The sequence below is a fragment of the Leucoraja erinacea genome, chromosome 34 (assembly GCF_028641065.1).
Source record: "Leucoraja erinacea ecotype New England chromosome 34, Leri_hhj_1, whole genome shotgun sequence".
Lineage (NCBI taxonomy): Eukaryota > Metazoa > Chordata > Chondrichthyes > Rajiformes > Rajidae > Leucoraja > Leucoraja erinaceus.
Window position 1 is genome coordinate 3883700 of NC_073410.1, and position 12170 is coordinate 3895869.

At 46.0% G+C, this 12170-nt stretch overlaps 1 protein-coding gene and 1 long non-coding RNA gene across 16 annotated transcripts in view; one reads left to right on the plus strand and one right to left on the minus strand.

The window, feature by feature from the left end:
* Positions 1 to 12170, plus strand: part of kcnma1a (potassium large conductance calcium-activated channel, subfamily M, alpha member 1a) — a 486207-nt gene that overhangs the window by 316433 nt on the left and 157604 nt on the right. For all 15 annotated transcript variants that reach the window (XM_055661691.1, XM_055661690.1, XM_055661680.1 and 12 more), the window contains 3 exons: positions 1957 to 2039; positions 8046 to 8115; positions 11160 to 11315. In XM_055661691.1, the coding sequence (XP_055517666.1) occupies positions 1957 to 2039; positions 8046 to 8115; positions 11160 to 11315 (309 nt within the window). The remainder of the gene's footprint in view (positions 1 to 1956; positions 2040 to 8045; positions 8116 to 11159; positions 11316 to 12170) is intronic.
* Positions 5937 to 12170, minus strand: part of LOC129712920 (uncharacterized) — a 45344-nt gene continuing 39110 nt past the window's right edge. The window contains exon 3 of the long non-coding RNA XR_008726158.1: positions 5937 to 6363. This is a non-coding gene — a long non-coding RNA (uncharacterized LOC129712920). The remainder of the gene's footprint in view (positions 6364 to 12170) is intronic.

The following is a 12170-nucleotide window of genomic DNA, read 5'->3' on the forward strand; positions in this document are numbered from 1 at the left end:
TTCTGACTCTGTGCTCTGATGTGTTTTGTCTTCCAGCCAGGATAGCAAGTTTGAATAAACTCAGACAAGTCTCCCTTGGTTGCTGATTTATCAGTCGCTGTGGGTGGAAGTGGTCTGGTTTCTCCTTGGTTTGTTTGGAAAGCTGCATCTCATTTACTGCAAGGAAAGCAGACAAGGTGTGGTGAAATGTTATCCAGGATCAATTGCTCAGTGATCGAGTCATAGAGTCATTCAGTGTGGAAACAGGCCCTTTACCCCTACATGCCCTATCTACACTAGTCCCACCTGCCTGCATTTGGCCCATATCCATCTAAACATAGAAACATAGAAAATAGGTGCAGGAGTAGGCCATTCGGCCCTTCGAGCCTGCACCGCCATTCAATATGATCATGGCTGATCATCCAACTCAGTATCCTGTACCAGCCTTCTCTCCAAACCCCCTGATCCCTTTAGCCACAAGGGCTACATCTAACTCCCTCTTAAATATAGCCAATGAACTGGCCTCAACTACCTTCCGTGGCAGAGAATTCCACAGATTCATCACTCTCTGTGTGAAAAATGATTTTCTCAGCTCCCTAAACCTATCCTATCCATGTACCTGTCTAAATGTTTCTTAAATGTTGCGATAGTCCCTGCCTCAACTACCTCCTCCGGCAGCTCGTTCCATACACCCACCACCCTTTGCGTGAAAAAATTACCCCTCAGGTTTGTATTAAATCTTTTCCCCTCACCTTGAACCTATGTCCTCTGGTTCTCAATTATCCTATTCTGGGCAAGAGACTCTGTGTGTTTACTCAAACTATTCCTCTCATGATGTCAAGATAGCGTGTGTTGGATTCCTTAAGAGGAAACTCTTGAGGCTGTCCACTAAATACTTCGTAACTAATTTGGGTCGGTGAGAAATTTAAGTTAGTTAGGCTCCAGGACTACTGGATCATCATGTCAAGCTACCAACCTGAGGAAAGTGGCTTCCCATTCAGCAGTGTCACACCGAGATATACAGAGGCCTATGGCCTGATTATTGGGCTGGGCTACTGCTCTATGAGGGGTGGCACGATGGAGCACTGGTAGAGTTACTGCCTTACAGCACCAGAGACCCAGGTTCAAACCTGTCTACGGGTGCTGTCTGTATGGAGTTTGTACGTTCTCCCAGTGACCTGCGTGGCTTTTCTCCAGGATCTCTGGTTTCCTCCCACACTCTAAAGACATGCAGGTTTGTAGGTTAATTGGTTTGGTAAAATTGTACATTGTCCCCAGTGTGTATAGGATAGTGTTAGACTCTATGACTTCTTAAAGAACACCTTTAACAAGTGTTAATTCCATTGCCTTTCTATGTCTCACATCTATTGTCTCGACATGTTTCCCTGCCAATTGCTTTGTTGTGTGCCTCACATCTGTTGTCCTGTTACATGCCCCCACGCTGTTGTCATGTTGCATCCCACACGCCTGTGGTGACCTTGCTCGTTGTTTCATTACGTTCCCTGGGACTATTGTCCCATTGTGTGGCCCAAGCGTAATGCCTTGTTACGTTCTCCCTAATTTCATCTCATCGTGTATACTGTGTCTATTAACTCATCATGTGCCCATCCCACACCTATTCCCCTTGTGTCAAACCTATCGTCTTTTTACGAGTTGCGAGTCTATTGTTTCGCAGTTGATTTGGATTCGGCAAAATCACAATATTCTCTCTAGATATGAGTGGAATCTGGAGGAGGTCAAATAGTTGTTCCAGTGAACATTTTCATTTTCTAGGATAATTCTAATTCGCATTTTCCTTTTATTCTGCCTTCTGATCAAAACTTGTGACTGTGATTCGGTGTCGAACTTGGTTATTGTTCAACTTTGAGGTTTAAACACAGTTCAGCTCAATCCGATACAAGACAGTTTACAGTAGGGGCTTGTGTGTTGCAACGATCCATGACTTTCATGGGCTTTTCATGTCTTTCCCTGTCTCAGATAGAGTCATCAGACGCTTGCTTAATTCTGGCGAACAAGTACTGCCCCGACCCCGACGCTGAAGATGCCTCAAACATCATGAGGTAAGAATGAAGGATGGAGCATTACTGCCAAGAGGGTGCTGATGGGCCAAATGGATGAGGTCCCAGAATGTGTCCAGGCTGGGCTGAGCAAATTGGCTCAGTGTGTACAAAAGCAAGACTGCAGATGTCAGAAACCCGAAGTAAAATAGAGAATGCTAGCAACACTAAGCAAACTCAGTTTTAAGGTAGAGCCACACCCTCACATCACCAAAGACCCAGGTTCGATCCTGACCTCGGCCGCTGTCTGTGTGGAGTTTGCATATTCTCCTCGTGACTGCATGGGTTTCCTCCGGGCGCTCCAGTTTCTTCCCACATCTCAAAGATGTGTGGGTCAGCAGGTTAAATGGGCAGTGTAAATGTGTGTAGATTCAATAGACAATAGACAGGAGTAGGCCATTCGGCCCTTCGAGCCAGCACCGCCATTCAATGTGATCATGGCTGATCATCCGCATTCAGTCCCCTGTTCCTGCCTTCTCCCCATATCCCCTGACTCCGCTTTCTTTAAGAGCCCTATTAAGCTCTGTCTTGAAAATATCCAGAGAACCGGCCTCCACCGCCCTCTGAGGCAGAGAATTCCACAGACTCACAAAAAGTGTTTCCTCGTCTCCATTCTAAATGCTTTACCCCTTATTCTTAAAGTGTGGCCCCTGGTTCTGGACTCCCCCCAACATTGGGAACATGTTTCCTGCCTCTGACATGTCCAAACCCTTAATAATCTTATATGTTTCAATAAGCTTCCCTATCATCCTTCTAAACTCCAGAGTGTACAAGCCCAGCCGCTCCACTCTCTCAGCATATGACTGTCCCGCCATCCCGGGAATTAACCTTGTGAACCTACGCTGCACTCCCTCAATAGCAAGAATGTCCTTCCTCAAATTAGGGGACCAAAACTGCACACAATACTCTAGGTGTGGTCTCACTAGGGCCCTGTGCAACTGCAGAAGGGACCTCTTTGCTCCTATACTCAACCCCTCTTGTTATGAAGGCCAACATGCCATTTGCTTTCTTCACTGCCTGCTGTACCTGCATGCTTACTTTCATTGACTGGTGAACAAGGACCCCCAGATCCCGTTGTACTTCTTTGAGAACTGACGAGAATGCAGATGGCCTGCATGGAGCACAAGAGCCTGTTTGTGTGGGGAGACTCCCGATGCCTCTGTCTGCAAGTCTATGTCAGACCCAAGAATGGGGTTAAGATTTCAGGTCGATGATCTTCCTTGCAACAGGGAAAAGTTAGAAATCAAACAAGTTTTATGCTGCAGAGAAACAGGAAGAGAGAACAATAGGAGAAGTCTGCAATGGAATAAGTTGATTGAATGATATAAGTGGTGATAATAGGGCCAATGATTAATTCAAGCTGTCTGCAAGAAATTAAAAAGGCATGACTGTATTCTGAAATAAAACCTAGTTGCTAGAGCTGATTATGTAGGCAGGCACTGCAGTTGCTGGTTTATTCCGAAGGTAGACATCAAGTGCTGGAGTAACTCAACGGGTCAGGCAGAGAAAAAGGATGGGTGATGTTTCGGGGTTCTACGAAGAAGATTGCACTTCGTTCTGTGATCACATGGGCCCCCCACCCCCTCCTCCCCTCGTGCTCCGGTTTCTTTGCACATCCCAAAGACAAGATGGTTTGAAGGTTGATTGGTCTTAGCAAATGGCAGCCCCGTGTGTAGGGAGAAGAAGAACTGGTGTGAATGGGTGGTCAATGGTCAGTGTGGACTCAGTGGGCTGAAGCACCTGTTTCCATGCTGTATCCAGCAATCAATCAATTTGTATCTCCAAATGTTCCTATGAGTTATGGGCCTGTCCCACATACGCGACTTTTTCGGCGACTGCCGGCACCCGTCATAGGTCGTTGTTCAAAATGTTCAACGTGTTGAAAATCCAACGGCGACCAGAACAAGGTACGACTCTTTGGGCGACTACTCACGACCATACAGGCTTCACCCCGCGACATGCCGCTGGATTTTCAACATGTTGGAAATTTTCGGCGATCTGCAACGACTTATGATGAGTGCCGGCAGTCGCCAAAAAAGTTGCGTAAGTGGGACAGGCCCGTTAGGACTCTATTCAGCTGATGCACAACTGTTCCCCACTGATGTTCACTGCAACATATTCCTATCAAACAAGTTTAATGCAGCAGTAAAAGGGGAACAGTGAACAGAAAGGAAATTCTGTGATTGAGTGAAAACTAGGAACCCCATGCTCCTGCCACCCATATTAAAGATAAACACAATAAAACTGGAGTAATTCAGGGGTTTAGGCCAGGCAGGTTGCAGTGGCCAATTAGCCGATCAACCTGCACGTCTTTGCAGTGTGTGAGGAAATTGGAGCAGTTGCAGGAACCCGCACTGCCACACGGAGAATGTGCAAACTACTTACAGGCAGCACTCGTGGTCAGGAGTGAACTCAGGTCACCAGAGCAGTGAGGCAGCAGCTCTAATGGCTGAACTGTTATGCCGTCCCATCTTCCACATCAGTAGTTTTCCCTGAGAACCCATTCCAAGACTCATACTAAACCTGGATGAAACTAAAGCCTGTCTCTCGTCCTCTCTGTTAACTTTACAAACTTCAGCTTACATCCTTAATATTTGGACTCTTTACAAAGTCAACCTTCCTGGAGCAACTCTGCCAATTAACCTGGAAACATCAATTCACAGTCTCACTTTTTCCAAAGAAAACTATCCCAAGTTCCTGAACTCTTTTCCAATAACTTAAATTCCTCGGCCCAAAAGCCACTCACATCCTTCATCTCTGAGATCTTTGCAAAGTAGTAAATTATTAGCAAGAGCGAAAAACCATCTGCTGAAGCAGCTCAGTGGGTCAAGCAGCATTTGCAGAGGCAACAGGATAGTCGACAGATAGGGTCGAAACTCTGCAACAGGACTCCAGTGGGGAAGCTTCTTCATTAGCAGGCTTGCCTTGATGAGACTTCACAGTGGAGCAGTGAAATAGACACACAAAGGACTATGGATGGTGGAATGTGGAATGTGGATGTCAGTGATAAAGACGCAACCATCCCTGTCCCTCCACAGAAGCTGCCTGACCTGCCTGAGGTCCTCCAGCAACTTGTGTGCTGCTCCAGATTCCAGCATCTGCAGCATCTTGTATCCATAATGTATTAAGGAGGTCATTTTCACTAATATGGGGAGAGCGCCCCCAGTGTAAGGGGAGAGCACTCCCACTACACTGAGACTGTTCCCAACATCTCTCTCTCTTACTTTGTATAGAAAGAGGCCATTTGTGCCATCAAGACCAGGATAGGGGGTAATCCCATGGCTCCCATTCCCCCTCCCTTTATTTCCCTCTAACCCTGTAACATATTCTCTCTCACTCGTGCCATTAACTCCCCTTTGATTATATTAACCATTAACATGCACTCAGAGGTAATTTGCACTAACCAATTAACCTATGAGTAAGCCTTTGGGATGAAACTAGAGCACCTGGAGAAAACATATCAGGGAGAATGTACAAAATCCACACTGACTGAACCCAAGGTCAAGATCAAACACAAGTCCCCACGGAAGGAAATGGCAGGAAAATTAAACGACCATTTTGTTTCACAGGAGGGGGCGCGATGGAATAGTGGGGTACAATGCTCAGGAATTGGGAGCTGAAAGAATTTTGAGTTGTGAAAAAACAATTGTTGGAGTGTTTAATTGGACGGGAAGTGGATAAATCTCCAGGATCAGATGACCTGTAACCCTGGGTTTATAAAGAACGGGGGAGGGGGGTGGAGATAAATTGTAGAGGCACTGATTATCATCTTTCAACATTCCATGGATTCTAGAAAGAGCACGAATGTAAACTCCCTGTTAATAAAAGGAGGAAGAGCAAAAACCAGGGGACTCAGATGGTCTTGCCTGACATCAGCAATGAGGAATATACTAGTGTATATTAGGAATTATTTATTAGGAAAATGATCACAGGACACTTTGGGGGAAAAAACACAATGAAATTCACAGGACGATTCAATATGGACATATGAGTTTTGGAAATTTATATAGGGTCTGTTCCACTTTGGCGGTTTTTTTCAGCGACTACAGGTGACTAGGCTGTCAACGCATAGTCGCGGGGTGATGCCCGTATAGTCGTGAGTAGTCTCCTCAAGTCGCCTAAAGAGTTGTAGCGTCTTTCTGGTCCCCGCTGGATTTTGAAATGTTCAAAACCTTTCTGGGCTTGACGTAGCTTGTCTTCTCCTGATGTAGGTGCTGTTGTAGGTTGTCGCCAGGATGGCGCAGGTTGTCACCAGGTGACGTTGGTTGTCCCCGAAAAAATCGCCAAGTGGGACAGGCCCGTAAATGTTCACCCATTGTACCTGTACCTGTTGAGTGAGAAAAGGGTCAGTTCAGATAGGAGGAGTCGACAAGGCAACAGAGTCCATCCACAATGACACAGACAGAAGATAGATGGAACTTAAATCATGTCCTTCTTTACACCATCGTGTTGTATTTTCACTGCACACCCTTTTAATTACATTTCATCTATTATTATTGCCAGAGAAGTCTAGAAGAGGGATTGTTTGTTGGAAGCAATGCTTTTAATTGCTTCCACATGTTCCGTGCTTTAAAACCTTATCATTTTTGTGGACGTTGCTGGGCTGGTTTGAAGGGAATATTGGTGGATTGTTCTCTGGGGTGGAACAGTGTGAGACACAGTGTGCTTCAATCTCACTCCACCATCCACACCCCCGACTGGGAAAGGCCACTGGATATTTGTTGCCAATAACTTGAGTACATTTGGGCGGAACTGTGCAACAGGGACATGTGTGGAATTACACACTGGTGTGGCACATGTGGTTCTGTGACACTGTGACAGATCAGTGGACAGGGAGGGGGAGAGCGCCTGGAATCACTGGCAGATTATGGAACCGCAGGCATGGATAGAGTGAGGATAGAGTGGCTGGTGGTGAGAATGAGTGATACGAGTGCCCAGTGTATGACACCCACAGACACAGACAGATAAAATTCTTAAGGGGTTGGACAGGCGAGATGCAGGAAGATTGTTCCCGATGTTGGGGGAGTCCAGGACAAGGGGTCACAGTTTAAGGATAAGGGGGAAATCCTTTAGGACCGAAATGAGAAAAACATTTTTCACACAAAGAGTGGTGAATCTGTGGAACTCTCTGCCACAGAGGGTAGTTGAGGCCAGTTCATTGGCTATATTTATGAGGGAGTTAGATGTGGCCCTTGTGGCTAAAGGGATCAGGGTGTATGGAGAGAAGGCAGGTACAGGATACTGAGTTGAATGATCAACCATGATCATATTGAATGGCGGTGCAGGCTCGAAGGGCCGAATGGCCTACTCCTGCACCTATTTTCTATGTTTCTATGGTCTACCTCCAAGAAGGTGTCATCAGACAAGAGGAACCTCGCAGGTATAAACTAGAAAATCAAATATCACTGTACATGTTGTGATGTGTTGCATCAGGTGACAGTCTCAGGGTGTGGAGTTGCACTTTGCACCAGTGCTCAGGACAGGGGTGGGGGCGAAGGCATCTCACCAGCGAGGAACTTTGGATTTTGCGATGTGAATGCTCCAGGATAGCTTGCTGACAGCTCCCAGTTTCCCCGTCTGAGACTCTCAATCTTAAACGTCACCTATTCCTCTCTCCAGAGATGCTGCCTGTCCCGCTGAGTTGACACTCCAGCTTTTTGTGTCCACACTCCCAGTATTTCTCAGCTTTTGGTATGGACGTCAGCTGTCGAGATGATCTTCGAGGTCAAGAGTGTTTTATTGTCATGTGTCCCAGATAGGACAACAAAATTCTTGCTTGTTGCAGCACAACAGAATATGTAAACATAGTACATAACGGGAGAAAGAAAAGTTCATTGTGTGTATATACACATTCACACATACTCAATAAATAAAAAAATATTGTGCAATAATAATAATTGTTATAATAGTCTTGCCTTCTTTGTCATTGAAGCTAATTTTCATCAAGGTCTTAACCTTAAAAGGAGAAAGAAAGATTACTGACTGACCATTTTCCTCTGTTTGTTTCAGGGTAATATCCATCAAAAATTATAATCCAAAGATAAGAATCATAACACAGATGCTACAGTATCATAACAAGGTAGGTGTGATTTAACCATGAGTGTTTGGATTTTACTCCTGTTGCGAAATTTTCCTCTTAAAATGTTCCACAACTCCGATACAGCGCTGAAACTCCCCATGCCGACCACCAAGTCCCGTCTCTGCACATCCCATTTAGTCGAACTTGGCACAGGTCCATGGGTTTCTACGCCTTAGTGATCCCAACAGTTTCACGCCATTGAAGCTCTAAAGCCTAAAGCCTAATGGTATGGGCTTAAGATGAAGAGTGAAAGGTTTAGAGGGGTTTGAGGAATAAAATTAACAGAGTTGATACAATCTTCAAGACAATGCACTTGAAAGCATTGGACACAAGTATTCTCACAACACCAAAGATGTATCTGGACGAATTCTTGAATCACCAAGGCATAGGAACCTGTGCATCCTACTAAATCCTACCAAGTCCTTCTACATAGGATGAACAGGAAATAGAAACAACTATCGATTTGTGTTGAAAACCCTTCATTAGATGAAATGTTTTTAACCTGAAGCGTTACCTTTGTTTGTCTTTCCACCAGTTCTGCCTGACCTGCTGAGCATTCCCAGATATTTCACTATATTTCAGAATTCCAACATCTGTAGTATTTCTGTTTTCATTTTGTTTGCTCCAAAGACGTGTAGGTTCGTAGGTTTGTCCCTTGTGTGTAGGATAGAAGTAGTGTGCAGGGATTGTTGGTTGGCGCGGACTTGGTGGGCCGAAGGGCCTGTTTCAGCCATGATCACAATGAATGGCAGTGCTGTCTCGAAGGGCCGAATGGCCTCCTCCTGCACCCATTTTCTATATTTTTTCTATGTTTCCACACCATATCTCTAAACTAAACAAAATAAATGTTGGTTCATGGTGCATTTATCTAAGTCCAAACCATTTCAACTTGAAAGATGAAACGTTAGGTACAGGGACAATCATAACATATAGATTTCCATTCTAGTTATAATCCATCCTATCTTGGAAATATACTTTCAGTCATTCAAAATCACCGAGCCCATACCCTGGGATGGGGGCGAATGATCAATGTTGGACTTGCCAATGGCCTCTGTTTGCTAACTATATCTTAGAAACGGACTCTAGATGCTGAAGAGTTGGATTGTGATGGGAAACTAACTAGGCTTTGGCGATGAGTCCAAGGCTCCAAGAAATGTTGAAGGATCCTGCTTTGGGAGTGTTTTGCAGGTGCCACAGTACGAAATTCCAGGGTGAAGTGGAGAGGCGAGAGGAAATGTTTTGCTGAAAAATGACACGCTCGATATACACGGGCAGCATCATATTATCCCTTTATCCTAACAGCACGGCACATGGGTTGGAGACAGGAGCTATTCGATATGAAGGGCCGTGCCAATACAGAGGTTCACTAACCACATCCTGACTCTGGTCCAAGCTGCAGACTGCCAGAGGACACTCCTGCACACGTTCGTTCATTCTCAATGCCACAGAGTTCCCTCAGCACAATGGTGAAAAAATAAATTGAAACACGATATCTTTGCCGTGTTGGCAGAAACGGAGACATGGCGGAATTTAGGGTTGTGAACTCGAAGGTGTGAGCTACAGAGAGAGGCTGGGACGCCTCTATGGAGCACGGGAGGATAAGGGGGCGATCTTATAGAGTTGTATAAAATCATGAGTGGAATAGAGACCTCTCACATTCCAGGTTTGCAGATTATTTGGAGTTTGGAGAGAGGATAACATAGAACTAGTGTGAACGGGTGATCGATGGTTGGCATGGACTTGATGGGCTGAAGGGCCTGCATACATGCTGTATCTTTACATCAATTCAATCGAAAACATCAAATCTGGGGTGACTTTACCAAAGGTGTGGTTTGAGCTAAGATTAGAATTCCATCCATTTCATCTCTTCCACAGTCAACAATGGACCTTTCTTGGGTCATCGGTGCCAACTCTGACTTGTTCTGCACCTTTCCATACCTCTAATTTCCCTCTCCCCCGACTCTCAGTCTGAAGAAGGGTCTCGACCCGAAACGTCTACCTACTACTTTTTTCCAGAGATGCTGCCTGTCCCGCTGAGTTACGGCATCATGTTGTGTCTATCTTCAGCCCAGCTGCCTTTTTTCATTCGTTCATATGTGATAGGAGCAGAATTAGGCCATTTGTCCCATCAAGTCTGCTCCGCCATTCAATCATGGCTGTGGAATTCTCTGCCTCAGAGGGCGGTGGAGGCAGGTTCTCTGGATGCTTTCAATAGAGAGCTAGATAGGGCTCTTAAAAATAGCAGTCGGGGGATATGGGGAGAAGGCAGGAACGGGGTACTGATTGGGGATGATCAGCCATGATCACATTGAATGGCGGTGCTGGCTCGAAGGGCCACATGGCCTACTCCTGCACTTATTGTCTATTGTCTATCTATCTTCCCCTCATAACCCCATTCTCCTGCCTTCTCCCCATAACCCCAGACACCCATACTAATCAAGAATCTATCGTTCTCTGCCTTAATAATATCCATTGACTTGGCCTCCATAGCCTTCTGTGGCAAATAATTCCACAGATTCACCACTCTTTTCCTACAGCCCCTCTACGTACGTTATTCTGCATGTTATTTCTGTTTAAATCACTGCGTGGTGTGGCTCTTCAATCCGACGGAGAAACACCTGCAAAATGTCAGGCAACAAATCGCAGTGCTGACAGGCCAGACACAGGGCTGGCACGGAGGCAAGCAGAGCTGTTATGTATCAAGCCTGTCACTAGTGCCAGCCGCTGGAAGCAGTCCAGCTGCTTGTCCTTCTTGAAGTCGCTGCCAGACAGAAATGCCACACTGGCATTCCTGTGTGAACAATGTAAAAATAAAACAAAAGTGTTATCGTGCCGCTAGTTGGAAAGGTGAGGGAAAGGCCCCAGGGGAGCCTGCGATGAATGGGCAACAGATGTCATCCCTTCAATGGTTAACACACAGAGGAACTGGAGCCACCATTGTGTGAAGCCTCCACCACAGTGGACAAGAGCTGCTAAAAAATATCCACACCCCAGCAAGGGCAATTGAGTCAGTAACTTTTTTTTATTCTTTCCTTTGCTCTCAGGCCCATCTGCTGAACATTCCCAGCTGGAACTGGAGGGAGGGCGATGATGCAATCTGCCTGGCCGAGCTGAAGCTGGGTTTTATAGCTCAAAGCTGCCTGGCTCCAGGGCTATCCACAATGCTGGCCAACCTCTTCTCCATGAGGTCGTACATCAAGGTATTGTACTGTCTTGTCACATTATGCCTGATGAAACATTCACCCAGCTTGTCGCTACATCTCTCCGGAAGGAGAGCGCTAAAAGGAAACTGGAAGATTCTTGCATCTGCGTTTTAGTCATTTGCTGCTGATCTTGCTCTGTGCAATGGAGCTTGGGCTTCAAACAAATCTGGCGGCCTCTACTCAGATTGTATGTTAGTTATGCCCCTGTCCCACTTAGGAAACCTGAACGGAAACCTCTGGAGACTGCGCCCCACCCAAGGTTTCCGTGCGGTTCCCGGAGGTTCCCGGAGGTTTTTGTCAGTCTCCCTACCTGCTTCCACTACCTGCAACCACCTGCAACCTCTGGGAACCGCACGGAAAGTCTCCAGAGGTTTCCGTTCAGGTTTCTTAAGTGGGACAGGGGCATTACCAGCCCACCGGGTATATATGTGTAAGAAAGAACAGCAGATGCTGGTTTAAATCGAAGGTAGACACAAAATGCTGGAGTAACTCAGCGGGTGAGGCAGCATCTATGGAGAGAAGGAATGGTTGATGGCCTCCTCAGCCTTATGTGGCAATGAATTCCACAGATTCACCACACTCTGACTGAAGAAATTCCTCCTCATCTCCTTCCTAAAGGAGCGTCCTTTTATTCTGAGGCTATGACCTCTGGTCCCAGACTCTCCCACTAGTGGAGGCATCCTCTCCACATCCGCTATGGCCAGTTATACTGCAAGGTAATTGCAAGAGCACTATTTTAGTGGCCTGAGAAACGTCTACTGGAGTTTTCAACAAATCTTTATTCACAAGTTGGATTGCCAGTATATGGAGGTTCTTCAGACACGGACTGCCCACAACGGTGGTCAGCGCTGA